The 26,531-nt window shown below is 42.9% G+C and overlaps 2 protein-coding genes across 9 annotated transcripts in view; one reads left to right on the top strand and one right to left on the bottom strand.

Annotated features, from left to right (window-relative positions):
• The window catches only part of CTU2 (cytosolic thiouridylase subunit 2), a 30,943-nt gene extending 16,019 nt beyond the window's left edge, over positions 1 to 14,924 (top strand). For 2 of the 3 annotated variants that reach the window (XM_056526068.1, XM_056526066.1), the window contains exons 8-15: positions 689 to 824; positions 942 to 1,073; positions 4,026 to 4,117; positions 4,873 to 4,973; positions 5,782 to 5,926; positions 6,026 to 6,092; positions 13,037 to 13,095; positions 14,786 to 14,924. In XM_056526068.1, the coding sequence (XP_056382043.1) occupies positions 689 to 824; positions 942 to 1,073; positions 4,026 to 4,117; positions 4,873 to 4,973; positions 5,782 to 5,926; positions 6,026 to 6,092; positions 13,037 to 13,095; positions 14,786 to 14,846 (793 nt within the window). In that variant the 3' untranslated portion in view covers positions 14,847 to 14,924. The remainder of the gene's footprint in view (positions 1 to 688; positions 825 to 941; positions 1,074 to 4,025; positions 4,118 to 4,872; positions 4,974 to 5,781; positions 5,927 to 6,025; positions 6,093 to 13,036; positions 13,096 to 14,785) is intronic. The other variant, XM_056526067.1, reaches the window with a different exon arrangement.
• A 1,599-nt stretch (positions 14,925 to 16,523) lies between these two features.
• PIEZO1 (piezo type mechanosensitive ion channel component 1) overlaps positions 16,524 to 26,531 on the bottom strand; it is a 279,916-nt gene continuing 269,908 nt past the window's right edge. For 4 of the 6 annotated variants that reach the window (XM_056526058.1, XM_056526056.1, XM_056526057.1 and 1 more), the window contains 6 exons: positions 25,599 to 25,691; positions 25,333 to 25,505; positions 23,985 to 24,107; positions 23,822 to 23,901; positions 18,098 to 18,293; positions 16,524 to 16,773 (listed from right to left, as the gene is read on the bottom strand). In XM_056526058.1, coding sequence (XP_056382033.1) covers positions 16,524 to 16,773; positions 18,098 to 18,293; positions 23,822 to 23,901; positions 23,985 to 24,107; positions 25,333 to 25,505; positions 25,599 to 25,691 — 915 coding nt within the window. Of the gene's footprint in view, positions 16,774 to 18,097; positions 18,294 to 22,976; positions 23,517 to 23,563; positions 23,746 to 23,821; positions 23,902 to 23,984; positions 24,108 to 25,332; positions 25,506 to 25,598; positions 25,692 to 26,531 lie in introns of those variants that run through there. The other 2 variants (XM_056526061.1, XM_056526060.1) reach the window with 2 other exon arrangements.

The raw sequence follows: 26,531 nt of genomic DNA, 5'->3' as shown, positions 1-26,531 counted from the left end.
TCTGGAGGTCCGCAGGTTGAAGACCACTGGTGTACAGTATAGAATTCCATCGCTGGCGGCCCGCAACAAAGAGGAGGAGGGCAGTGCTTGTGGGTGACATATGTGAGTAGTACCCCGCTGGGATGACAATTTATTGGGGGGGGAGCAGAACAGCGCTGGCGGGTCACATGATTTGGGGGGGGGGGGGGTGAAAGAAATACGGTTATATACCATGGAACCGCCATAAGTTACAAAAATACTGTGATACACATATTTGGTCATACCGCCCAGCTCTACACACTGCCAGGGTTCTCCCAATGACAATGTAATTTGTAAAGCTCTAGTATTTATTTAGTATACTAACAGTATGGGGTGCAAGCTTCTTTCTTTCTTCCGTACCACCACATAGTTGCTCCGCCTGCTTGGTTAACTGGATTGAATACTGATCTGATATATCTGAGACAGAAGAGTCTGTGATTTTTAAAACTGTAAAGTATCGCCCCATATATATCAGTGGAAACATTCTAAGCAAAGGATCTTTTTTTCTTCTTCTAAACATCAGTGTTTGCCCAAACTTATGGACCAGTTTGATTTTCTCATCTGCATTTCTGACATATCTCCATATTTTTGGCTGGATTTTGACTATATTGTTCATCCTTTCTGGCTTGATGGTAACCTGTCCTCTTTATCCTGCATGCCATTCCTGTAGGCGTCACCTTATCCTACATGTTGTGCGTATGTTTGGATATTCCAAGGTTATGAGCGGTGAAAGCTGCACGCGTCTCGCGGTTCGTCTGCTTGCAAACATATCATTAGGACGTGGGGCATTTCTACCATTGGATACGGTGAGAATATTTATTTTGTAGCCATGCAAAAGTGTCACATGTTCTGCAAACTATGTCAGTGGAATGCAACTGCTTGCAATATGTTATGACAGTATTATTATATTCTTATGTTGGCAGGGTTTCTCTGATGATCGCTATGGAGATGTTGTTATTGTCCGCCCCATGCGGGAATATTCACTGAAAGAAATTTCCTTCTATAACCGGCTTTTCCATGTAGAGTCAGTTTTCATACCCACAATGGAAACTAAGGTACAGATAAGGTAGCTTTTGTTGTTTTTTAACAGTAAAAACTAAGATCACAGGAATAGTGTATCTAACAATGCATGGTGGCTTCTCCTGAAAGCTGGTTGGGAGTTAATGGGGTGGTCTGGTAAAAAAATAACTCATGCCCTATTCATAAATGTCTGATCATGGGGGGTTGGGGGCGGTCCGACTGCTGGGTCTCCTGAACGAGACCCAGCTCTCTAAAAGGAAAGCATGCTGCAGATGGCACACACTCCATTCATTTTCTATGGGAGTGCCTAAAAGACCCGAGTGCTGTATTAGAAATGAATGGAGTGCATGCCATCTGCAGCACTCCTCTGAAAGCAGAGTCCTATTCACGAGATTGTAGGGGATCCCTGCGGTCAGAATAAGGGGGTAAGTTGTTTTTCACCAGACCACCCCTTTAAGGTTGCAGGGTAGTTTCTTCTGATGGTCAGGAAACCAAGGTCAGACTAACGTATCCTAGAGATGGGCTTAGGATGCTAAATTGCTTTAGCATTTTTTGCTTTTATTAAAATGCCATGGTAGTCCTTGGAGATTTTAACAATATTCCTCATTGTTATTGGGACAAACGTGGTGCAGATGATTCTTTAAGGGAAGGCCTGGGTTCACGATTCAGGGACTTGGTGTCTTATATTGGTCTTGTTGATCTGTAGCGAGTGTACCATCCGGGAGAGCCGTAGTATTCTTGTCACTCTCGCTCTTATGACGCGTTTTCCTGAATTGAGTTGACCCTGGCTTCTGGATCAGTGCTGGGTGGTCTCCATTCTGTACAGTACCTTCCAAGAACCCCTTCTGACCACTCTCCTTTGTTTCATAGCTTTGTGATGGGTAGTTTACTTCCCTCTGGGCCTCACCTGTGGTCTCTTAAAGGACATGTCCAGTGCTCACTTTTCTTATTGTATCTGTTCAGGGCTGCAAAAAAAAAAAGAAAATAAGCTTTCTCTTACCTGCCTAGGCTCCCCCGGTGCTCCGGTACAGGTGTTCGGTCCCCGGCTGTATTCTTTTTACTTCCTGTTAGCCCGGCACGTCACATGGAGCTTCAACCTATCACTGGCCGAGGCGGGACATCGCTGCGGCCGGTGATAGGTTGAAGCTCCATGTGACGTGCCGGGCTAACAGGAAGTAAAAAGAATACAGCCCGGGGACCGAATGCCTGTACTGGAGCACCGGGGAAGCCTAGGCAGGTAAGAGAAAATGTGTTTTCTTTTATTTTTCAGCCCGGAACGGATACAGTAAGAAAAGTGAGCACTGGACATCTCCTTTAATACCTTCTGGTTAACCTGTATTGATTCATCTTTAGACTCCTCAGCAATATCTAAATATTGTTGTTTTACTGCTACCGGGGTTTTGAAATGTTTTTTGGGATCCTATGAAGGTCTGTCTTAGGGTGTCCCTTATTCAGACAGTTAGCAGGTTAAAGACTAAAACTAGTTTTGGCTTTGATGGCTAATTCCCAGGACGGTCCCTCTATTATTGCAGCGATCCGCTCCTCTCGGGATGAGGTGGTTTCTGATACTTCTGATATTTTGCTGGTATTTCAGGAGTTTTATAGTACGTTGTATTCCTCTCATGTTTCCTATCTCCTTGAGATACTGACAGCTTATTTAGATGAGCGTACGTTTCCAGTTCTTTCTGGATTAGATAGATCATATCTTGATAGCCCCTTGGATCTGGGGGAGCTGGAGTTGGCGGTGCAATCCATGGCTAATGGCAAGGCTCAGGGCTCGGACGGCTTGTCGATGGAAATATACAAACTGTTTGGAGACTTACTTTTACTCCAGCTACTGGAGGTCTTCAGAGATGCCTTTAGTTCTGGGCATCTACCATGTTGGAGGCCATTGTAGTTGTTATTTTGCCCGGGAAATATCTGCTGATGTCTGACTTGTACCACCCTCTCTCTTTGCACCCCACAGATGTCACGATTTTAGCTAAAGTATTGTTTCTCTAAGGTGATCACCTCCCTAATACAAACTGACCAATCTGGATTTATGCCCAACCGTTCCACAGCAATGACTATACGTAGGCTGTATCTTAATCTCTAACTGCCCGTAGATAATCCCGCTGACCGAGTGGTTTGCTCCCTTGATGCCAGTAAGGCATTTGATAGTGTTGAATGGTTGAGGGTTAATGGCTGTCAGATCCCTTTTCACTGGCAGGGGGATGAGGCAGGGATGGCCGCTTTCTCGTTATTTGCTTTGGTGATAGCTGTTGGCTGTGGCATTGCGTGCTCACCCTGGAGTGCGTGGGTTTCGGTAGGGTGGAGTCGGAGGAGAAGGTTGCCCTCTATGCTGACGATGCTCTTTTGTTCTTGGGTTCTGCGTTGCTTCGTTACCTGTAGCTATGTCCGTAATCACAGAGTTTGGTCAGTTCTCTAGCTTGACTATTAACTGCTCCAAATCCGTTCTGCTGCCAATGTCTGGGGATGGGCCCCAGTTAGATAGGATGGGGTTGGAGGTGGTACAGGAATCGTAAGTGCTTGTAGTATCGACCAGGGTGTCTGAGCGGATGAATCTGACCCCACTACTTTCTAAGTTTCAGAGGAAATTGGAGCCGTTGGTTTAGCTGTCCTTGTCGGTCTTTTTCAGGGTTAATCTTATAAAGATGATCTGGAAGCCAGAATTTGGTGGTGGCCCAGATTGCTACAGAGTCCTCCTCATCTGCTTTATATCTTTCATTACGAACCATTGTTTAGAAACAACATCCTAACAGTAAAGAGAAATGGGAGCGGTCCATTGACCTTATTGAGGATGGCCAGTGGGGGGAGATCTTGGAGATGGACAGGGGGGGATTGGGCCATCCCTGTTGTGGGTCCAAATGTTTGTATTATTGAAAAAACTGCCAATAAAAATATTTAATTAAAAACAAATGCCATGGTAGTCAGACTAGACAGCATTTCAGGTTTGATGGAAATCAATATATATATATTGGTCCTAGGCTCCTGAAAACAGCAGCATTCAGCACCTCTCTGAGGCTTTCATTACCAAGCTGCAGGCAGACTTTCCATCCACAGTCAGCACCATGTACAGGTGAATATCTTTTATACAAAATATATAGAATTATCATTTTTTTTTCAGAATGTTTTTTTTTTAAATGTTCTCCAACTGGTTTTATGTTTAACATAAAAATATACCCCCCAATACAGGTTCCCTCCTAAGAGAGCAAGATATATCTTTACATATGCAAATGATGCAGTGAATCAAATATGCATTTCCCCAAAACATGCCTGTAATATCATATCATGGTTTATCTTTTTACCTTCATTCTCGAACACCTAGCTCCAGCTACATTTTCTATATGGATGTGCGTCGATCATGTAAATTCACATTTGGCTTCAATTTGACTTCTCTCCATTCTTATGATGTCAAAGTCCCCCCTTTAAACCAATTTTACACCAAAATATTTCTATAAAGATTGGAATGAAATTGAAATGGTATTATCACCGGAGATACCTATGGTGTATACAAGATATGTTCATGAATTCAAACTGGGTTGCTTTAAATCCATGGATACCGCCCCATCCTATCCCATTGAAGGAGCTTTATGATTGATCAAAACTAGGGATGTAAGAAAAAATCGATTTGCGCGATTTTTCACTTGGCGATACTGAATCGATCCTCAAGCATCCTGTCAGATTGTAAATTCTATTTAGAAAAATGAAAACTATATTTGAGGTGGTTGCTGTAGCATTTATACAAATTCATCAACTCCTAACACCAGTGTTCACCATATAGAAACAATAGAGATGTATATGTCTGTATAATCTATGCGATTTCTATTTTAGGACCAGTGAGAAACTAAATATTTCAAGGGCAGAAAGTGCAGAAGAGAACATCCAGCAAGAAAAATGTCTTCTCTGCATGTGCAATCTGGACACACATGTTGGTGAGGAACATGGTTGTGTTTATCTTCTGTCCCATTTCTTATACAAGACCCGGATAAGGGAACAGAACTTCTCCCTGCTCCTCTGATTTTGTCCTTGAAGAACCTTGTGGCAGTGAAAGTGGTTTCTATGTCAATCCTTTTTATACAGTGATCCCTCAACATACAATAGTTTCAACATGCAATGTTTTTTTCTGGACCATTGTAACTTGAAACCAGACTCAACATACAATATACAGACAGTCCAGATCTGTGAAATGTGTCACGACTGGAGGAATTTACCAATCAGAATGGGCATTTTACTGGTAAATCACCTGTATTACTGAAGTGCATGCACTGACTGGCTGTCTGGTAGCGCCCACTACAGTACAGGGAGGAACTACATGTCCTGTACTACTCCTTACCTGTGCCAGGATTAGTTGCTCCTCTGGACACCCATGTAAGATTGGCTCCATTTGGGACACTGTGCCAACGGCTGTCCGGGCATGCTGGGAGTTGTAGTTTTGCAACAGCTGGAGGTGCCCTGGTTGGGAAATACTGACATAGACAGTGATTACAGCTCCCAGCAGATCTTTCTTACTGTAATATGTAAGGACTTGTTTTATCTATATTTGTTATCTTCTTATTTTTCTTTAATCCTCACTATTTTTCCTATTTTTGGATGACATTTTGTGGCTTCAGAACCAATTACCAGGTTTCCATAGAGTTATGGTCTCAACATACAATGGTTTAAACATACAATGGTCGTCCTGGAACCGATTAATATTGTAACTTGAGGGACCACTGTATATGTTTTCTGTTCTTGTGACAGGTGAAGCCTCTGCCTTTTGTGCTACACAAGTATCTCAGAATCTATCTCAGAGGCTAAAGAACAATGTAGAAGCCACAAGAGACCCCGTGGAGCAATGTTGCAATAGTGGACAGTGTTCTGAAAGATCATCTTCTTGTTCTACCAGGTGAATGTTTTCTTTTCAGAGTCTATCCAATATGCATGACCACACCACTGTACATATATGTATTTACCACTATATCTCTTCCTGTTCTGTCACTGCTAGTGTTCCCAGGACACAAGACCTCATTCCTTTGTTATGCTACAGCTGCAGAGTGACTGTCAAGGATATGGTAAGTATTGGCTAGAATAAAGTGTGTACATGTTTATAGATTTCTTTAGGATTCAAAAGCTCATTCCCAGCTTTCTAATATTAGGACTCCTAATATTTACCCTAATTATAAGATACCGGTCTGTTTCCAAATACACTAGAACCTTTTCAGGATTTTGTCAGGACAGTTTTCAAACTTTTGACAAACACAAATAAACTCTCAAACAGTGGTGCTTGAACATTTTTGAACCCTACATGACTTTTATTTAATGTAGTTTTTGGTTAAATGTATGCAGAAATGTTTAAAGAGAACCAAATCAAGCAAATAAGTCAGAATTATTAGACTTGGTCATTTAATTATTGAGGAAAATGATTCAACAACATATCTGGAAGTGGCACGAGTATGTAAACTTGTCCTGACAAGATCCTGAAAACTGTCAAGCACTGCTGTATTTTCTAGAAATACTGAGCTCATTTCCTTTATTTCCAAATTAGAGAGGAAATGCTTTAGTTTTCTTAATATAAATTTGAGAGAGGTTTTTTATATTACAGTATCCTGTTGCTTCATGAGATTTTCCTGGAGGTGGTGGGTTAAAGGGGTACTCTGCCCCTAGACATCTTATCCGCAATCCCTAGGATGGGGGATAAGATGTCTGATCACGGGGGTTTAGCCGCTGGGGACCCCCGGGATATCCCTGCTGCACCTGGCGTTCGTTTAAAGCGTTGGGTGCAGCGCAGGTAACTCATGACGTCACTGCCATGCCCTGCTCGTGATGTAATGGCCACACCCCTCAATACAAGTCTATGGGAGGGGTCGTGATGTCCGTCACGCCCCCTCCCATAGACTTGAATTGAGGAGGCATGGCCGTGATGTCATGAGCCTCCGCCCTGCATCGCCAGTCATCCCCAGCGGAGGGACCCCACGATCAGACATCTTGTCCCTTATCCTTTGGATAGGGGATAAGATGTCTAGGGGCGGAGTACCCCTTTAAAGTTGCACATTTCCTATGATTGATGGTGGGTGATAATGTAAAATAAAAACTGAAAAGAAGAATTTCTGTATTAGACTTTTGGCATCACTAGAGATGACTGTAACAGGTTGTGATCGCTATGTCACTTCCCCTCCCTTCCATACATACAGAACCAGGAATTAAAACATTTTATGTTGTTACTCTCCAAAGTTTGGCCATATATTTTAAACATATTCTAAATGTTTTTAGTGACCTATTAAAATTTTCACTGAAAGTAAGAGTTGAAAGGTGCATTCAAGACTTTTGATTTTGTTAGAACAGTTCCTTAACAATAACCCCAGCAATCTGCTGAAATCTACAGTACAGACCAAAAGTTTGGACACAACTTCTCATTCAGAGTTTTCTTTATTTTCATGACTATGAAAATTGTAGATTCACATTGAAGGCATCGAAACTATGAAGTAACACATGTGGAATTCTAGACATAACAAAAAAGTGTGAAAATATGTCATATTCTAGGTTCTAGCTACCTTTTGCTTTGATTACTGCTTTGCACACTCTTGGCATTCTCTTGTTGAGATTCAAGAGGTAGTCACCTGAAATGGTCTTCCAACAGTCTTGAAGGAGTTCCCAGAGATGCTTAGCACTTGTTGGCCCTTTTGCCTTCATTGAGTTCAGGTCTGGTGACTGTGGAGGCCAGGTCATCTGGCGCAGCACCCCATCACTCTCCTTCTTGGTCAAATAGCCCTTACACAGCCTGGAGGTGTGTTTGGGGTCATTGTCCTGTTGAAAAATAAATGATGGTCCAACTAAACGCAAACCGGATGGAATAGCATGCCGCTGCAAGATGCTGTGGTCGCCATGCTGCTTCAGTATGCCTTCAATTTTGAATAAATCCCCAACAGTGTCACCAGCAAAGCACCCCCACACCTTCACACTTCCTCCTCCATGCTTCACGGTGGGAACCAGGCATGTAGAGTCCATCCGTTCACCTTTTCTGCGTCACACAGACACGGTGGTTGGAACCAAAGATCTCAAATTTGGACTCATCAGACCAAAGCACAGATTTCCACTGGTCTAATGTCCATTCCTTGTGTTCTTTAGCCCAAACAAGTCTCCTCTGCTTGTTGCCTGTCCTTAGCAGTGGTTTCCTAGCAGATATTCTACCATGAAGGCCTGATTCACACAGTCTCCTCTTAACAGTTGTTCTAGAGATGTGTCTGCTGCTAGAACTCTGTGTGGCATTGACCTTGCCTCGAATCTGAGCTGCTGTTAAAGGGTTACTCCGGTGAAAACCTTTTTTCTTTTAAATCAACTGGTGGCAGAAAGTTAAACATATTTTTAAATTACTTCTATTAAAAAATCTTAATCCTTCCAGTACTTATAAGCTGCTGATTACTACAGAGGAAATTCCTTACTTTTTGGAACACTGCTGATATCTCTGTCCATTTTAGCAACCGTGCATAGCAGATGTATGCTAAGGGCAGCATGGTGGCTCTGGGGTTAGCACTGCTGCCTTGCAGTGCTGGGGACTTGGGTTCAAATCCCACTAAGGACAACAATAAATAAAGCATTATTATTATTATAATAACGTCAGCAGAGAGAACTGTGCTCGTGATGTCATCAGAGAGCATTCCAAAAAGAAAAGAATTTCCTCTGTAGTAATCAGCAGCTAATAAGTACAGGAAGGATTAAGATTTTTTTTAATAGAAGTGATTTACAAATATGTTTAACTTTCTGCCACCAGTTGATTTAAAAGAAAAAAGGTTTTCACCGGAGTACCCCTTTAACCTGCGATTTCTGAGGCTGGTGACTGGGATGAACTTATCCTCCGCAGCAGAGGTGACTCTCAGTCTTCCTTTCCTGGGGAGGTCCGCATGTGAGACACTTTCTTTGTAGCTCTTGATCGTTTTTGTGACTGCACTTGGGGACACTTTCCACCTAGAATATGACATATTTTCAGTTCTTTCACACTTTTTTGTTATGTCTATAATTCCACATGTGTTAATTCATAGTTTTGATGCCTTCAGTATGAGTCTACAATTTTCATAGTCATGAAAATAAAGAAAACTCTTTGAATGAGAAGGTGTGTCCAAACTTTTGGTCTGTGCATTTTATATATATATATATATATATATATATATATATATATATATATATATATATTCCACAAAATGCAGTCGCCCTTCTTTCTGGCTAGTAAAAGGGTACCTCTAAAATGTTTTCTAACCCTTCCAAGGTATCCACAGCACTAATATCTTATGGCTGCAAGTCCCAGGCACGGTCAGATCATCAAAGCCTGCAGTCTTGCCAGGACCTGTGTCTATATGACACCAGTGTAAAACTTGTCATATCCTGATGCAATAAACGTTCCACCGTTCTGTATAAAGTTTGCATACATTTTTTTGGGACTTATTTTAAGTGTTAAAAGTGAAAATGAAAGGGGTTTTCTGGGACCATGATTGATGGACTATTTACAAGATAGGCCATCAATCGCTTATCAGCAGGGTGGCAACACCGCAAATAAACTTTTCAGCTTCGCCCACTACATAGTGAATGGGGTTGGAATCCCTGCACCATTTATTGTATATTGTTGGTGTCTGGTAACTGCAGCTCAGCGAATGGTAACTGAGATGCGGTTACCCGGCGTTACCACTATATAATGAATGACAGGGCTTCTGGCCCCATGTAGTGTGGGGTGTCAAACAGCTGATTGACAGGGGTGTTGGTACCCAACTGATCAGCTATTGCCAGGGCTGGCAAAAAAAGTTATGAGCCAGGGAGCCCTATGTTATGTAACATCACTATGCAACAAGACATTGTAAGGTAGCCCCTCATCTTTCCCTGTATCAGTCATTACTATCCCCTCATCCATTTCCCCCCCCCCTTCCCCTGTCATAATCATGTTACCACGCTGGTCCCCCATTCTACCTCCAGTGTTCAGCATCTGATGTCTTTGGTTGATGTCTCGTGACTGCTGCAGCCAATCAGTAGCCTGTCCATGACGCCCCATACTCCTAAGTCCTGCCGAGGCCAAGGATTGGCTGCAGTGGACACTTAGTGTTCGCTGCTCTTTTGACAGTGGAGGCAAAACAGGCGATCAGCACAGGAACTGAGGAGGAGTAAAGTAAATTTGGAGATAATTTGGGCCAAACTTTGTGTGCGCCCACATGCGATGTCCAATAGTTGCATGATATGACCGATGTTACGTCGGTATCGTGCAGCTGTTGGACATCGCATGTGGGTGTGGTTTCGCATGCACGCAATGATCGGGACAATGTTCACCCCTTTTCATCTTGGAGAGGGAGTGGAAGTGAAGCGTTGGGGAGCAGAACAGATCGGACCTTTGAGGACTGGAACTGCTTCTCTTTGGTGAAGCGTGTGATGTTCTGGCTGCGACTGAGGATGTTGCCACTCAGGGAGGGATAGAGATATACACATTATAAATATATACATGAAATGGAATACATACTGTTAGGTGAACCTTGCCACCGCCAAAGGCACACAGACCACCAGATCCACAGGCATCTGTTACTTGTGCTGCACCCCTTGACTTCTGCACACCGGAAGCCTGGAAAATAAATTTCCCGCCCTCCATCTGTGCCCCGTGAGGTCAAAGGGCGCGTCTGCAGCACAAGTAATTTCTGGAGCCTCAGGGTCTGTTTTCAAGGTTACTCAAATAGGAAGAAACAGAACGTCCAGTGTCTCGGGTGCCATTCAGTTTCTTCCTATTGTACCACGTGGCCAAGAATGCTGCTGGCTGGTCCATGGGCACAGAGCTGTCAGTACACTACCATTAGGGTTGCTCAAATAGTAGAGAGCTAGAGTGACTAGTCAGATGTGCCCCAAGGCACTAACTGTTGGCTGTAGAAAATTCTCACAATGGCAAAGGCAGGCTGAGGAAATTTTCCGTCGGCAGAGAAGCAGGTCAGAAGGCGTGGCCAAAGCACCTGTCCCTGGGAACCGCTACCACTGCATGTTGCAACCAAGGCTGTTCAACGCGGAAGGTTGTGACGTCCACAACTCATCTGTCAAACCCCTGGTTGTGGCCTGTAGTCTTAATGGTTACCAAGGGCAGGCCAGGTGACCTGGAACTTGCAAAGCCCTGGCCTATCGGGTGGATAGACCGTCAATCATATAGTAAATCCCTTTTTAAGAATTTCGGATGAGAGGTTTGTTTTAGATGAGCTTATAAAATCATTTAACCCCTTAAGGACTCAGCCCATTTTGGCCTTAAGGACTCAGACAATTTAATTTTTACGTTTTCATTTTTTCCTCCTCGCCTTCTAAAAATCATAACTCTTTTATATTTTCATCCACAGACTAGTATGAGGGCTTGTTTTTTGCGCGACCAGTTGTCCTTTGTAATGACATAACTCATATCATAAAATGTATGGCACAACCAAAAAACACTATTTTTGTGGGGAAATTAAAACAAAAAATGCAATTTTGCTAATTTTGGAAGGTTTCGTTTTCACGCCATACAATTTACCCTAAAAATGACGTGTTCTTTATTCTGAGGGTCAATACGATTAAAATGATACCCATTATTACATACTTTTATATTATTGTTGCGCTTAAAAAAAATCAAACTTTTTAACCAAATTAGTACGTTTATAATCCCTTTATTTTGATGACCTATAACTTTTTTATTTTTCCGTATAAGCGGCGGTATGGGGGCTCATTTTTTTGCGCCATGATCTGTACTTTTTTTTCATACCACATTTGCATATAAAAAACTTTTAATACATTTTTTTATAATTTTTTTAATAAAATGTATTAAAAAAGTAGGAATTTGGGGCTTTTTTTTTTCGTTCACGCCGTTCACCGTATGGGATCATTAACATTTTATTTTAATAGTTCGGACATTTACGCACGCGGCGATACCAAATATGTCTATAATTTTTTTTTTTTTACGCTTTTTGGGGGTAAAATAGGAAAAAACTGACGTTCTACTTTTTTATTGGGGGAGGGGATTTTTCACTTTTTTTTTTTTTTACACTTGAATAGTCCCCATAGGGGACTATTCATAGCAATACCATGATTGCTAATACTGATCTGTTCTATGTATAGGACATAGAACAGATCAGTGTTTTCGGTCATCTTCTGCTCTGGTCTGCTCGATCACAGACCAGAGCAAGAGATGCCGGGAGCCGCACGGAGGAAGGTGAGGGGACCTCCGTGCGGCTTTATGAATGATCGGATCCCCGCAGCAGCGCTGCGGGCGATCCGATCATTCATTCAAATCGCGCACTGCCGCAGATGCCGGGATCTGTATTGATCCCGGCACCTGAGGGGTTAATGGCGGACGCCCGCGAGATCGCGGGCGTCGGCCATTGCCGGCGGGTCCCTGGCTGCGATCAGCAGCCGGGATCAGCCGCGCATGACACGGGCATCGCTCCGATGCCCGCGGTTATGCTTAGGACGTAAATGTACGTCCTGGTGCGTTAAGTACCACCGCACCAGGACGTACATTTACGTCCTGCGTCCTTAAGGGGTTAACCAGACTAGAAAAACAGATGATTTTTTTCCAATCACACCCCCACTCCTGTCTTCAGGTTGTCCTTGGTATTGCAGCTCTGTTCCATTTGATATAAATTGAGCAAAACTGTAAGGCTATGTTCACACGCCAGAATTTCTGCATGCATTTATAGTCAATACACTTCCATTCACACAGCAGAAATTCCATCGAAGTGAATGGGAAATTAATTTCTACAGAATTTTCTGCCATATGAACATAGCCTAATACCACACGTTCCCATGTTGTTGCACATATTCCCAATGACCTAAATCAGGGAAGTCTACATCTGGAGCATGTCGGTCTAATGTAAACATACCCTTGGTGCATTCACACACCCTGGAGCCAATGGCAATTCTTAGCTATTGACATCCACAACTTCAAATCTGCAGCAGATCCGGTGTGTGAATGCACCTTTAAAGTAAATAGTATCTTATTACTTTATCATCATCTGACCAGTTAATTTTTTATTGGCAGACTTCTGTGAGTACCTTCCCTCCATACATCCTGAATGAAGCTGGGCACAGGAGCCGCAGGTAAGGTCCAGCAGCTGCTTCTTTGAAGACAAAACGTTAGAAATAAGGGTATGTTCACACTGCAGAATCTCCGCTCGCAGAATTCCGCGAGTGGAGACTCTGTCTGGCGGCCACCGCCGAAAGTAGTTCGGTGGTAGGACCTCGCGGCACTGCGCTGTCACCATTGACTGCTATGCAGTGCTCGCAGAATTCTGCACAAAGATTGAACATATTCATTCTCTGTGCGGAACAATTTCCGCGGTGCAATTGTCCACCACTGAAATTCCTCAGTGTGAACAGGTCTCACGGAAGACCCATTCACACTGATGGTAACGTTCACTGCGTAGAATTCCACAGTGTGAACATACCGTAATGTCGTTTAATCTGTACATTGTTAGGCTGGGTTCACACCACGTTTTGTTAAATACGGCTCCCGTAAATGGCTGGGAGGAGGGGGGGCAGGGCTTAATCGCGGCGCCCGCACTCAGCCGTATTCGGGAACCGTATTTAATGTATGTCTATGAGCCGACCGGAACGAACCGCAGCCTCCGGTCGGTTTAGTTTTCGGCCGTATGCGGTTTCCCAACCGCAGGCAAAAAAACATGGTCGACCACGTTTTTGCCTACGGTCGGGAAACCGCATACGGACGAAAAAGCAGCCGACTGGAGGCTGCGGTTCACTCCGGTCGGCTCAGACATACATTAAATACGGTTCCCGAATACGGCTAAGTGCGGGCGCCGCGATGAAGCCCCACCCCCCTCCTCCCAGCCGTATACGGGAGCCATATTTAACAAAACGTGGTGTGAACCCAGCCTTACAGGGAATATCTACACATTAAAGTGTTAATGTCATTAACAGACCTTTTAATAGATCATCTAGACATGTTAAAGTTTAGATTGCACCGTGTCTTAGTCCTGAGACCCACTGGGATCACTACTTATAATTAGAGATGAGTGAAGTTACGAACTTCTCGGTTCGGCAGTTGCTGACTTTAGCCTGCATAAATTAGTTCAGCTTTCAGGTGCTCCGGTGGGCTGGAGACACTCTCTCTCCTAGGACTGTATCCACCTTTTCCAGCCCACCGGAGCACCTGAAAGCTGAACTCATTTATGCAGGATAAAGTCAGCAACTGCTGAGCCGAGAAGTTTGTGACTAATCGAATCACTGTAACTTCACTCATCTGTAGTTATAATCCGGTGAAGTGTGTGGCAGCATGCTTTACTTCCTGACTGTCTGTCAAATCCTTGATAGACTCAGTCAGTCTATTTATTATAATGATGTGACAACTCTCAGGCAGTGAAGCGTGCTGTCATGCACTTCACCAGATTATAACTCGCAATGGTTCTCAGGACTGAGACCTGGGGCAATAAAAACTTTTGACAAGTCTGGGCGACATGTCAGTAGTTTATGTTAATGACAGATGAAAGAACTTTATTCCTAAGGCTTTGACCGGGACCTCCCTGTGCAGTGCCTATTAAAATGATTAGAACTGATCTTTGCAGCATAGCGCATGTGGCACTAGTGTAGGTATCCTAAATGAGCATTTGCCTAACCAGGCAGATGGAGGCAAGTTAACCCATTCTAGCAAGTGGGGCTGTATTGCAGTTTATAGCTGGGAGTGATGCTATTTTAGTGGAAGAGCAAAAGGGGATCTTATGCTTGGGGTATTGAACTAACATCATTTTATATTCCTCTTTTATATCTGGTGTAGGTTGGAGATAAGAAGAGAGATCCAGGAATTTCTTCTGGATGATGGTTGTGGGGATATGTGACAGGATCTTACACATTCTGGAGGCCCCAGCAAAGCCCAGAAGAACACTTTCATACTTTTAACATCCTTTATTTTTAACTGGACACTTATTTATAAGAAAATGTTAGTCTTTAATCATGTTCTGTGCTAATATAAAATAAAGGCAGTTTACATAAAATATTTTTGTTCTCTGTAGCACAAAAACCATTACAGGTAAATGGTCCTCATTTATGAAAACTGCACAGAAAGTGATTGGTTGCTATGGAAAACAAGGCCACATTTTTTTTCTTTTTGTTAGACAATTTTGATGATACCAAGTTGTGTTTTTACTAATGAATCCTCGGAAAATAATTACATAAAATGGTCACAATACAGTACAGTGACAAAAGATGCAATTTTTGGAAGCCTAGGCCCTCAATATGAGATTGGTAGAGAGCAGACTGACACTACCACAGATAAGCTGTCTGAGAGGACCAGTGCTGCAGCCCTAATGTTTGCATGGGGTTTAGGCTCATTCATACCTTGCAAACCCAATTATATTCTTCCTTGACAGCTGCATCAGAAGCCATGTAAAAAAAAAAATAATAAATTGTATTTTACTGTAGTAGTAGATGCTTTGAACAGACTTCCTGTAGATCTACCAATCACATGTACTGGAAGTGAAAGTAAACATGCCTGGGATAAACATACCGTATCTATATTAGGATAACTGTAAAAGGGAATACAGTATAAATGCAAACTAGGTTGATTTTGTGGTCTTTCTGAAGCCAAATATCACCACTTAGTGGTTGCAACAGGGAGTGTGGATTTTACAGACGGGGGAATAAAGGAAGCTCTTTATTATAGACTTGGCCGTGCACCACAGCCTTATCAAGTATATTAGAAACACCTTTATACTGAAAACAGCATATAACAGGGACTTAATTTCCCCATTGGGTTCAATGGCCAACACAAACCACAAAATGTAGTTTCTTTCACAGATGCCATGTTTAATAATAAAAAAAAAACAACTAACTCTGAAAACTTTCTTTGGCTTTGTTCAGAAAGCAAAAAAAAATATAAAATAACCGGGAGCCTGGGTGGCATCCTGCTCAGTAATATTGCACATCATAGGGTCCTCTTTGGTGTATAGTTATGTGAGGCACAGACTGGACCCCTCCAAACATTAGTGTACAGCAGCCACCCACCGGGGCATTCTCCACAGTGAATAAAATAACTTTTACAGTATATAAATAGCTCTTATCAAAAGTCATTCTACAACTTTGGTCAAAAGTCCCAAATCAATATTTAATACAAAATGAGTCTTAGAAGAACTTGTCTTAAAAATAACTTCACCCCAACAAGGTCCTCTCTGTACGACTCAGAACCTCCAAATATTAAGCAGCAATATAGATCTAGTGATGTAGACTTGACCTAGGCAGAGATTGTCATAGGGCTGCTATAAGGCAGCATCCCACACTTAGAGTCTTCACCTCCTTGGTGGCGGCAGTAGCAAAAGACTGCATCAGTGTTGAGGAAATGTTGACCAAGGCTTCTCAGACTGTTGCCTCTGCACTGGATGTGTCGACTTTCTGTGTTTAGTTAAATAAATAATATTTTCTATCTGGAGAGCAGGTCATGCTTCTCCTCCTTCATGTCACATTCCTCTTCATTCATGTATTACATCCAGTAAACAGCTTGCAATTTAGTGTCTCCATACTTAATCCTTCTCTACTGTCCACTTGATCATGGTTTCTGGTGATCGGTATAAAAAGATAAGCTTGGCGTAAAGCTCTTCTTCTAACTCCAGCTCTCCACGTTCACGAACCACATAGATGTCCTGACAAAGCTTAAGAATCTTATCTACGCAAGGCAGCTCCTCAAACATGATAGAATGGGAGATCTCGCTGAAGAAACCGCGCACAAACTTGCCAATGACCAGGACAATTGAAACATACAGACCCATAATCCTGCAGAAGACATAAGGGGAAATAGATTTGAAATTTCTCCTATAACATGACATAAAATAGTAAACGGTAGAAAAGAATCTGTCTACAATATGCAAAATAGAGCCTCCCCTGTATTGTTGGTTGAAAGCAGAACATCAGGATGTATCATAAGGGCAGTATCTTTACATGGTCTCGTTACAGATTCTTTTTAACCACTATGAATACCAAGAATTAACTGTATAACAAGGTTTTGACTTTGCATGTATGGTATGGGCATGAAAAAAAACTATAATATAATATATATATATATATATATATATATACTTAAAATGGTCACTGTTAATATGCTTAGGCCACGTTCACAACACGATTTGTTCCTCTGTGACACAGTGTCTATCTGCAGATATGACTGCGGACAATTTTAGCTTTTAGAAATACTGACACCAATCACTCCTATGATTCGCACGGACCTGATTGTAGTCAGCTACTAACAATGTTCGGGTAATTTTCCAAGTATATCCAAATAAAAATTGTGGTCTGTTGCAATACATGCTTAGATACACTCGAAAATGACCTGAACACGTGTCACTAGCTAACTACAATCCGGTCTGTGCAGGTCATAGGAGTGAATGGCCTCAATGTCTGTCTGTGCACAGATACGATTGAAGCTGTTTTGAGCTTCAGAAATTGTATTTATTTTTTCCACAGAGGAACAAATAGTGATGAGAAGGTAGCAGTTATATTGCAATAAACAATGTGGTTCTGTTAAAAAAAAAAAAAAAAAAAATGTTGGCCACAAGGGGTCTCTCCTGGTGAAAATGCTCCCTCCTAAATGCCAGAGGCATTCTGTCTCTAGCTAGAGAGGACAACTGAAGTGGTACAGCGTTTCTCTATGCAAGTTTCTGCTTCCAGTGAACGACGAGCCCTTATATACAGGAAAAAGGCTGTGCAGTGAGAAGATGCTTGTTTAGTTGAGGGCCTGTGGGATTGGGGAGGGGGGGGCTTGTTTAAGCAGAGGAGCAGGGAAAAGGGGTGATTCTTTTATGGTGAATGTGTGCTTGTTTTAATAAAACTAACAAAAAAAAAGCCACAAAACCATAAAAACCCAGAATCTACCATTTCACCAATATTATGGCCAGGACAACTCAAAAGAGGTGAAGCCACTACAGGGCGGTCCAGTTGGCTTATTCATATTGCCTTACTTTCCATTTTTAAGGTAGGTTCACTGGGGCAGGTGTGTAGCATCCCCATTGACTGCTGAACACCTCACCGGCTTCAACCCGCAGCAGAAAACTTGCTACACATCTGCCTGTGTTAATGTACCCTTAGGCTGCTATGCACTTACCCATATCCAGCTAGGAAGCCCAAGCTTGGGGGACTGACTTTGTCATTGAATATAACCATTGGGAGGATGTTGCAGTCTTTCTTGCAGTCTTCCAGATTAATCACCCACCACTCCACAAAGCTGCTGCTGAAGTTGCCATCACTTATTCGCTGACGATTCAAATGCACCGTAACATTGAGGTAACTTTCCTCCTCATCTGAGCAAAGAAAATAATTGGATTTACAATAGAGGACTACTGAGCATATGAGATTGCACAAAGCAGTAAACATTTACAAATGCAATAACCGTAAAAAAGAAAACTGGTGCATGTATATTGACAAATTTGGGTGTACTCTGTAAGGTTTGGGTTTTTGTGCCTTACATTTCAAAATAAGCCAACTAAATGGAGGTTTCAAGTTAAACAGAGTCTAAAGTAGGGATCGACCGATTATCGGTATGGCCGATAATCACGATTTTGGGCATTATCGGTATCGGCAATTACCTTGCCGATAATGCCATGCCCCCCGACCTGCCGCACCGCGACCGCCCCGAACCCATTGCCTCCCCCATCCCCGATTTTATAATTACCTGTTCCCGGGGCCCACGCTACTTCTTGCTCCTGCTCTGTCCTGCGTTACGCTGTGCGCAATGACGAGTGACGTGACGTGCGCGACGTGCTGTCAGTCAGTGCGCACAGTGACAGTTCAGGAGGACACCACCGGAGCCAGATGTAGAGTGGACCCCGGGAACAGGTAATTATAAAACCGGGGATGGGGGAGGCAATGGGGGCGGTGTGGTGCGCCGGGGGGGCGGTCATAGGACTCAGGACCCCCAGGACAGGCAGGGGGAGAGTAGCGGGTGGCGGCGGGGGTCTATGGCACCGCAAAAGCCACTGCAGTGTATTGATTTAAAGCGCCTGCTTTAAATCAATGATCTGCAGCGGAGTCGCGGGGGGATAAATAGCCGATAACTCATACCGGAATATCGGTACAAGTTATCGGCTATCGGCCCTAACCTCCACCGATTATCAGTATCGGCCCTAAAAAAACTATATCGGTCGATCCCTAGTCTAAAGGTGCACAAAATGTATCAAACTGCATGAAAAGTAATACATATGACACAATCTTAGACTATTGGTTATGATCACATGGCATAGAGGAGTCAATTCCACATTCGCATTAATTTGGCTAGAATTCTGCATCTTAAATCATAAGCAGATTTTCAGCATGAATATACAGTACAAAAAAAGTGCTTTTATTCATGGCTAAAGTCAAATTTTGTACGGATTCCACACGAAATCCGCAAACACATGCAGAATTTTAATGCGAATTCAGCCTCAGACAGTTTTAGTAAATCAGTTTGGAAGCTCAGTAGCTGAACATCAAGCTCATCATTCACAGAAATAGGGGCAGATTTAATTAACATTTTGACAAGTGGCTCGGGCTGCAGTGGGGTCCTCTACCTCCTGGTTTCTGTGATGTTATCTATGGGCAGGGACTGCTTCCTAAGATAATCACTGTTCTAAGCAGCCAGTTTCTGTCCACATAAAATGACACATGAACCTCAAAAGAAGAGAACCACCACAGTGTTTATTACTTTCAGTGCCGCCCTAGACCCCTTACCAAAAAAAAAAACCTCATTGCCTGAAGGCCAAGCAAATCTGTCACATTTTCAGATCAAATCAAATAGCATTATACACTTTAATCAGAGCCGCAACTAAAAGCTTCTGAGCCCCAAAGCGAAACCTGCAACAGGGCTCCATGTGCCATTTATAATAATAGTCTCTTATGGGGCTGATGTGCCTTGGGACCCCCTTAGGCACCAGAACTGATGCTACTGCTACCTCTGCACCCCCCCTACAGTTATGCCCCTGACTTTGAGGGAGGGATCAGCCAATCACAGCCTATCACACACTGGAGTGCTCTCTGAGAGCTGAAGGGAAGGGGTTGTGACATCGCTGGGTGTAGATCACAGGTCACTTTGCAAAGCTATGTGCTCAGTAAAATTACACACATTGCAAAGTTATATAACTTTTTAACATGTGCAGCTATATAAAAGGTCATTTCATTTTTAATGGAGTTCTCCTTTAATTTTCCATGTGGTTACTGCTTCCCATGCCTTTGGCCATACCATCCTTGGCTCAGGCCCCACCTAGCTATAATCACGACTTTCAATGTTTTCTGCCTACATAGACCTATTAGAGGAATTCCACATTGAGAGACCACATTTGTATCTTGCTTTACTCCCCTTTTATGGGTCCCCTCCCTGCTGACCTTTTACCTTGGTCTAAGGCTGGACTGTCTGTCAATTGGTTGACCATGTAATCACTGGGGTCCATTTTCTCAATGGAAACAGGTTTGGCCGGCTTGGTGGTTGATCTCCCTTTTTGCCCTTTATGCATTAGCTGCAGGCTTAACCTTGATTGCGCTGGCGTTTGAGGTTGCCTCTGCATTTTCCCACTCGCCCTATGACTGCACACCTAGAGAGACTGCCCCTCCCACTTCTATTTCCCTTGTTCTTTGGAAAAAAAGAGGTAGTTTCCCAGCACTGCAGGATCTATTGGACGAAGAAGGGATTGTGGGCTCCTGGCTCTTTGCCTACAGGTCTCACAGGCTTCTCTATGGCCCAAATCTCCTTGGGTTGGCACTGTTAAGCTTGGTGTCTCTAATACCCCCCCCCCTTACCGGTCGTATGACAGCATCTCTGTATGCCATGGCTCCTGGGCCTCTGCATTCCCTCTGCACCCTGTCTGGGATTGCAGCAATAAGCTTGGCTGTTCCCCACTTCCCTGGGCTGTACCACAGTCCCCTGTCTCTTTGCCCAGTGTGGCCCATCCACATGCTAAATTGGTGTGGAAGGGGGGGGGGGGGCTAATCCGGACAGGATTTTTTTTTGTCGTCCCTAGATATACGTAAATATTCATTTGGGGAAAATGATAGAGGCCCCCCCCCCTGTGGCTAAGATCTCAAAAGGTGGCCTTCCAGAAGTCTTTTTTAATAAAAAGGCATCTGCTCCTGCATTTAGACCGGTTATTGTAACAATCTTGGTGGCTAGTTTCCCTAAATGTATGGCTGTGACAGTGACTCACATTAGGGATGGTACTCCCAGGAAACAATTGCTATCCTCCTTTTCTACCCTCACCAAAGCTGCCAACCTTGAGACATATTTATAACAATACATTTCGAAGAGTTACCTATTTAGGTGCTCCAATATGGGACTCTCTCATTTTTCATGAGCATATTCGAACAATCATGTACCATTATTTCTTGAAACAAACTTTTTTTTCTTATGAAATGCATTACAAAAAACACCACATTTTTTGCATAGACATTATAGTCCTTCTGCAATAAAGGTGTAACATAATCTATGTTAGGTGCAGTCCCCAGTGAGGGAAAATGTTATATTTGGGTCCTCCCTGGAAAAGCCTCCGAGAGGAAGATGTTCCACAGCAGTCCAGGCCAAAAGAACCTTCCAATTGGAGGTAGCTTGTCCCTTTTCACCCACGAATAGTGGGTGAAAGAGGGACAGTATTTATTATGACCACATTAAAGCATGGTCTAAAGATCAAGAACTTGGACAACCACAGCCTCTACAGGTGGGGTTCAGGAAATATCTAAGGCAGACGACTCAGACAGATGGATAAGATGCCTGATCGCGGGAGTCCCGCCGCTGGGGACCCCCGTGATCTTGCACGCGGCCCCCCGTTTATAATCAGTCCCCGGAGCGTGTTCGCTCCGAGTCTGATTACCGGCGACCACAGGGCCGGCGGCGTTTGACATCACGCTCCGCCCCTCAATGCAAGCCTATGGGAGGGGGCGTGACAGCTATCATGCCCCCTCCCGTAGGCTTGCATTGAGGGGCGGAGCGTGACATCACACGGGGGCGGAGGCCTGTGGTTGCCGGTAATCAGACCCAGAGCGAACACGCTCCGGGGACTGATTACAAACGAGGTGCCGCGTGCATGATCCCAGTGGTCCCCAGCTGCGGGACTCCCGCGATCAGGCATCTTATCCCCTATCCTTTGGATAGGGGATGAGATGTCTAAGCATCGGAGAACCTCTTTAAAATCAAGTAACTGATGGATCAGGGTTCAACATTGTTAGTGAGAGTCATGTCACTTTTGGGTCTTATGCCTAGATGTTTCCCGGCTATACATTGGATCCAGTACCATTCTTGGGTGCTTTAGGGTAAAATTTTATTCAGATGAAAGTACCTGGGGTGAGGAGCAGTTGCAGATTCTCTTATTTCAGGGAGTTTGCAGTCAGGAAGAGACCAGGGACTCTTAAAATTTAAAGGAGCTCAAAGCAATATTTCTTCTGATAGCCAAGTCCAGGTCATCAAAGGAAACTATGTGAGAATACTGTCAGGCAACACCTCAGCATTAACCTATATTAAACACTAGGGGGGACACAAGTGCACAGAAGCTCATGAGAACAGACCACTTTAAAGGGGTACTCCAGTGAAAAACTTTTTTTTTTTTTCTGGCACCAGTTGATTTAACAGATTTGTAAATTACTTCTATAAAAAAAATTTTAATCCTTCCGGTACTTATTAGCTGCTGAATATTACAGAGGAAATTCTTTTCTTTTTGGAACACAGAGCTCACTTCTGACATCACGAGCACAGTGCTCTCTGCTGACATCTCTGTCTATTTTAGGTACTGTCCAGAGCAGAATATGTTTGCTATGGGGATTTTCTCCTACTCTGGACAGTTCTTAAAATGGACAGAGATGTCAGCAGAGAGCACTGTGCTTGTGATTCAGCAGAGAGCTCTGTGTTCCAAAAAGAAAATAATTTCCTCTGTAGTATTCAGTAGCTAATAAGTACTGGAAGAATTAAGATTTTTTAATAGAAGTAATTTACAAATCTCTTTAACTTTCTGGCACCAGTTGATTTAAAAAATAAATAAAAATAAAGTTTTTCACCGGAGTACCCCCTTTAACTTCAGGTTTTCAGAAATCTATATCCGCTCACTGACAGCCCTTCATGTCAAAGGGACAGATAATTTAAGGGAGGATTCTGAGCAGGTATAATAAGCTGAACCAGGTCAAATAAGGCTTCTCCTGGTCAGGATTTTGCCAAATATGCAGCCTATGGCATCACCTAAATACAGATCTATTTGCCACGAGAAGGAACAGAAAGGTGGACAGGTTTTATTTCCTTTGTCTAGGGGGCCATCCCTTAGAAGTAGATGCCCTATCTTGGAGAAGGGGTCTTCTTTACACCTTTTCTACCAATCAGTCTCTTTTCCAGAGTTCTAAGGAAAATCAGGGAGGATAGGGCATGGTTCTTAGTCATCACATGCCTGGCATCATATGTTGTTGTTGTTTGTCTAGGCACGATCTTCTGCAGTGTGGATCTCATGACTGGGGGGTTTGGAGTCCTGCGAGGACTGCTTTTCGACATTTACACTTGTGTCCACCATTGACACGTGAGAAAATTGAAAGAACAAAAAAATAATAATTCTCGTTTGTTCATTGGGGTAATACAGGACCCATGCAGTCATTTTCCTCTTTTTTGTTGCTGGTTCTTTATCTCCATGTGTTCTCTGCTTGGGCTCCTCCTGTTTTTGGTGCTTCTTCTCCAGCTCTTTAAGTACAAGTTGATTAGCTCCGTGTCTGCAGGAGATCTATAGCTGTGTGGGAGGAGCGAACACTCCCTACAGTCTTCTGTGTCCCACAATCAATGAGATAAGGATTTGTATCTAGACTAGTTGCAAAAGTCTAAATGATTAAATTCTCATACCTGGCTGCAGCTGTTTCACAGGATTTGCCTCTGGTCCATTGGGGGCTCGCAAATATTTTGGAAACAAGTGTGGGACAGATCTGCAGACAGAGAAGTGTATACGCTATAGCAGTGTCTATAAACATTGTGTATTCACTTTCCTAAGTAAGAGCGCGCTACTTACACTGCCTTATCTCGCGTGCCTTCTAAGAGTTCCGCCAGCTGCATGCGCTCCTCACTTCCTGGCTCCAAGTCCTTAGTATGTTTTTCTGATGTGTGCTCAACAGTGCCTCCTTTTGCCAAGTCCCTGAAATAAACAGAATTTTCACTGGATTCACCATTTGATGCTTAAATATGGTCAAGTTAGTTTATAGGGAAAGGTTGTTTTAATCTCCTAATATCAGTATTGATCCTAAAATTCATGTGATTTGCATTAAAAGTGGTTGTCCGGTAAAATGTATTTTGTAATTTCCCCAGCTGCCTAATAAAACAGCAAGCACTAATTTACCTTTCTCTGCTCCCTCATAGCTTGGTATCAAGGTGCCCCGTCTCCACTGACAGGCTGCGTTCCTAGAGCCAGATGTCACAGTTCCGCACAGTCAATCCCTGGCCGCAGTGGTGTCCTGCTTCAGCCAGTGATTGGTGAGCGGCACCGTCACTTCCCCAGCTGTAGACGCTACGCTCTGCAGCCCGAGGGAAAGCAGTGTCACCAGGCGCAGATGGGACCCCCCAATACCAGAGCTACAAAGAAGCAGAGAAATGTGAGAAAAGGCATTTGTTATTTTAATAGGCAAGCTGGGGACAATAGGAAAATAATAGATTTTACAGGACAACCCCATTGGGCTGTGTATATAGCCTTAAAGGGGTATTCCAGGAAAAAAAAATTTATATATATATATCTCAACTGGCTCCAGAAAGTTAAACAGATTTGTAAATTACTTCTATTAAAAAATCTTAATCCTTTCAGTACTTATGAGCTTCCGAAGTTAAGGTTGTTCTTTTCTGTCTAAGTGCTCTCTGATGACACGTGTCTCGGGAACCGCCCAGTTTAGAAGCAAATTCCCATAGCAAACCTCTTCTAAACTGGGCGGTTCCCGAGACACGTGTCATCAGAGAGGACTTAGACAGAAAAGAACAACCTTAACTTCAGAAGCTCATAAGTACTCAAAGGATTAAGATTTTTTTAATAGAAGTAATTTACAAATCTGTTTAACTTTCTGGAGCCAGTTGATATATAAAAAAAGTTTTTTCCTGGATAACCCCTTTAAGAATAGAACTGCAACATCTGAAGTTTGGCAATAGTTCGTTTTACTTACAGATACTTGCTTTTTATATTCAATGACAGTGGCCATTTTTGCAACAGTGGCAAATAGAAGCTTAGCCCTAGTACATTGCTCACGAGATTATTTATATATATATATATATATATAGATAGATAGATAGATAGATAGATAGATAGATATATATATATATATTTCCTGCAAAGATTATTTGAGTGTCTTTATTGAAACCTGTCCATAAAGATGTCTTACCTCTGGAAGTCCCAGGTAAATCTAAGTGTAATAGCAGACGATCCGTTCTTGAGTTCCTTCCTCATCTGCTCTCTGCTTGGTGGACTTATCCCCCATACAGAGCCAGAGTTCCCCTCTATTTGTGCAGTCACTATGTCCTCATAACTGTACAGGGTAATGAACTGCATGGCAGTCTGAGAGAAGACAGGATGAGGTCACTTGTTACAGGTATACTGATAGAAAGCATAAATAAGACAGTAAATGTCATGCCTGCATCGACTGCTTACCGGCTGCCTATCAAATTCACTGGTGAGCTTCTCATATTCCTGAGGAGTAAAGGGTTGAATGGATTGTTGCTGAGCACTCATGGTAAAAAGTGGCTGCAGGGAGAGACAGAGAATGGATTTGGTGGAGAGTTCAGAAAATACATTTTACTGTACTTCATAAGTAATAAGATTCACTGAAGGAAATAAGGGGTGTAGAGAAATTTGCCATTGGTTACATTTACATCTGTTTTAGCCTCTTGAAGAGGACCTGTGTCTTACCCAAAAAAATAGTTTTTTGCTGTCCTTAAATAGGTTAAATACCCTAATTGAATCCTTTTTTTGCCGTTTCCTAATTCACTATTCAGTTCCTGAAATATGCGGGTTTATAGTTTGTCTGACAATTCAGGGAATCACCAATCAAATAAATCGCTAAAACCTCACCTTTATTAGTCTTTAAAAGATCAACTATAAGTAACATATATTACACCACTGTGACTAAGGGATTAAGACGTACAGGTAAAGCACATGTCAAAATTATCTGGGTGGAATAAGAAAACCTGTGGCCAGCCCCCCAAAAATAATATTGCATTAACTATCTTAGGCTGCCTTGATCACACACCTTTTTACAGATTCTTGATATGCCCTCCTGTTCCTGAGATATGAGGGATTATAGTTGGACCCTTCAGGAAATCAGTCAGATGGGTGTGAACTTAATTTTAATAATAGGAGTGAATATCAGGTGATGATGGGGTTTACAGTCAGAATGTGAGAATGTTGTACATTAAGGGGTATATATGCCTAATACATGCTCCCTGACTGTATAATCCCACCCATTATCTGATATTCAATCCCATTATTAGAATTAAGTTCACGCCCCTCTGACTGAATTCTTGGATAACCTATAAAGCCTCATATTTCAGGAACGGGAAAGTGTATCAAGAAACTGTAAAAATG

This window comes from Hyla sarda, chromosome 6 (assembly GCF_029499605.1).
Source record: "Hyla sarda isolate aHylSar1 chromosome 6, aHylSar1.hap1, whole genome shotgun sequence".
In the NCBI taxonomy this organism is placed as follows: Eukaryota; Metazoa; Chordata; class Amphibia; order Anura; family Hylidae; genus Hyla; species Hyla sarda.
Note: the sequence above shows the minus strand (reverse complement) of the source record. Positions and strands in the feature narration are given on the sequence as shown.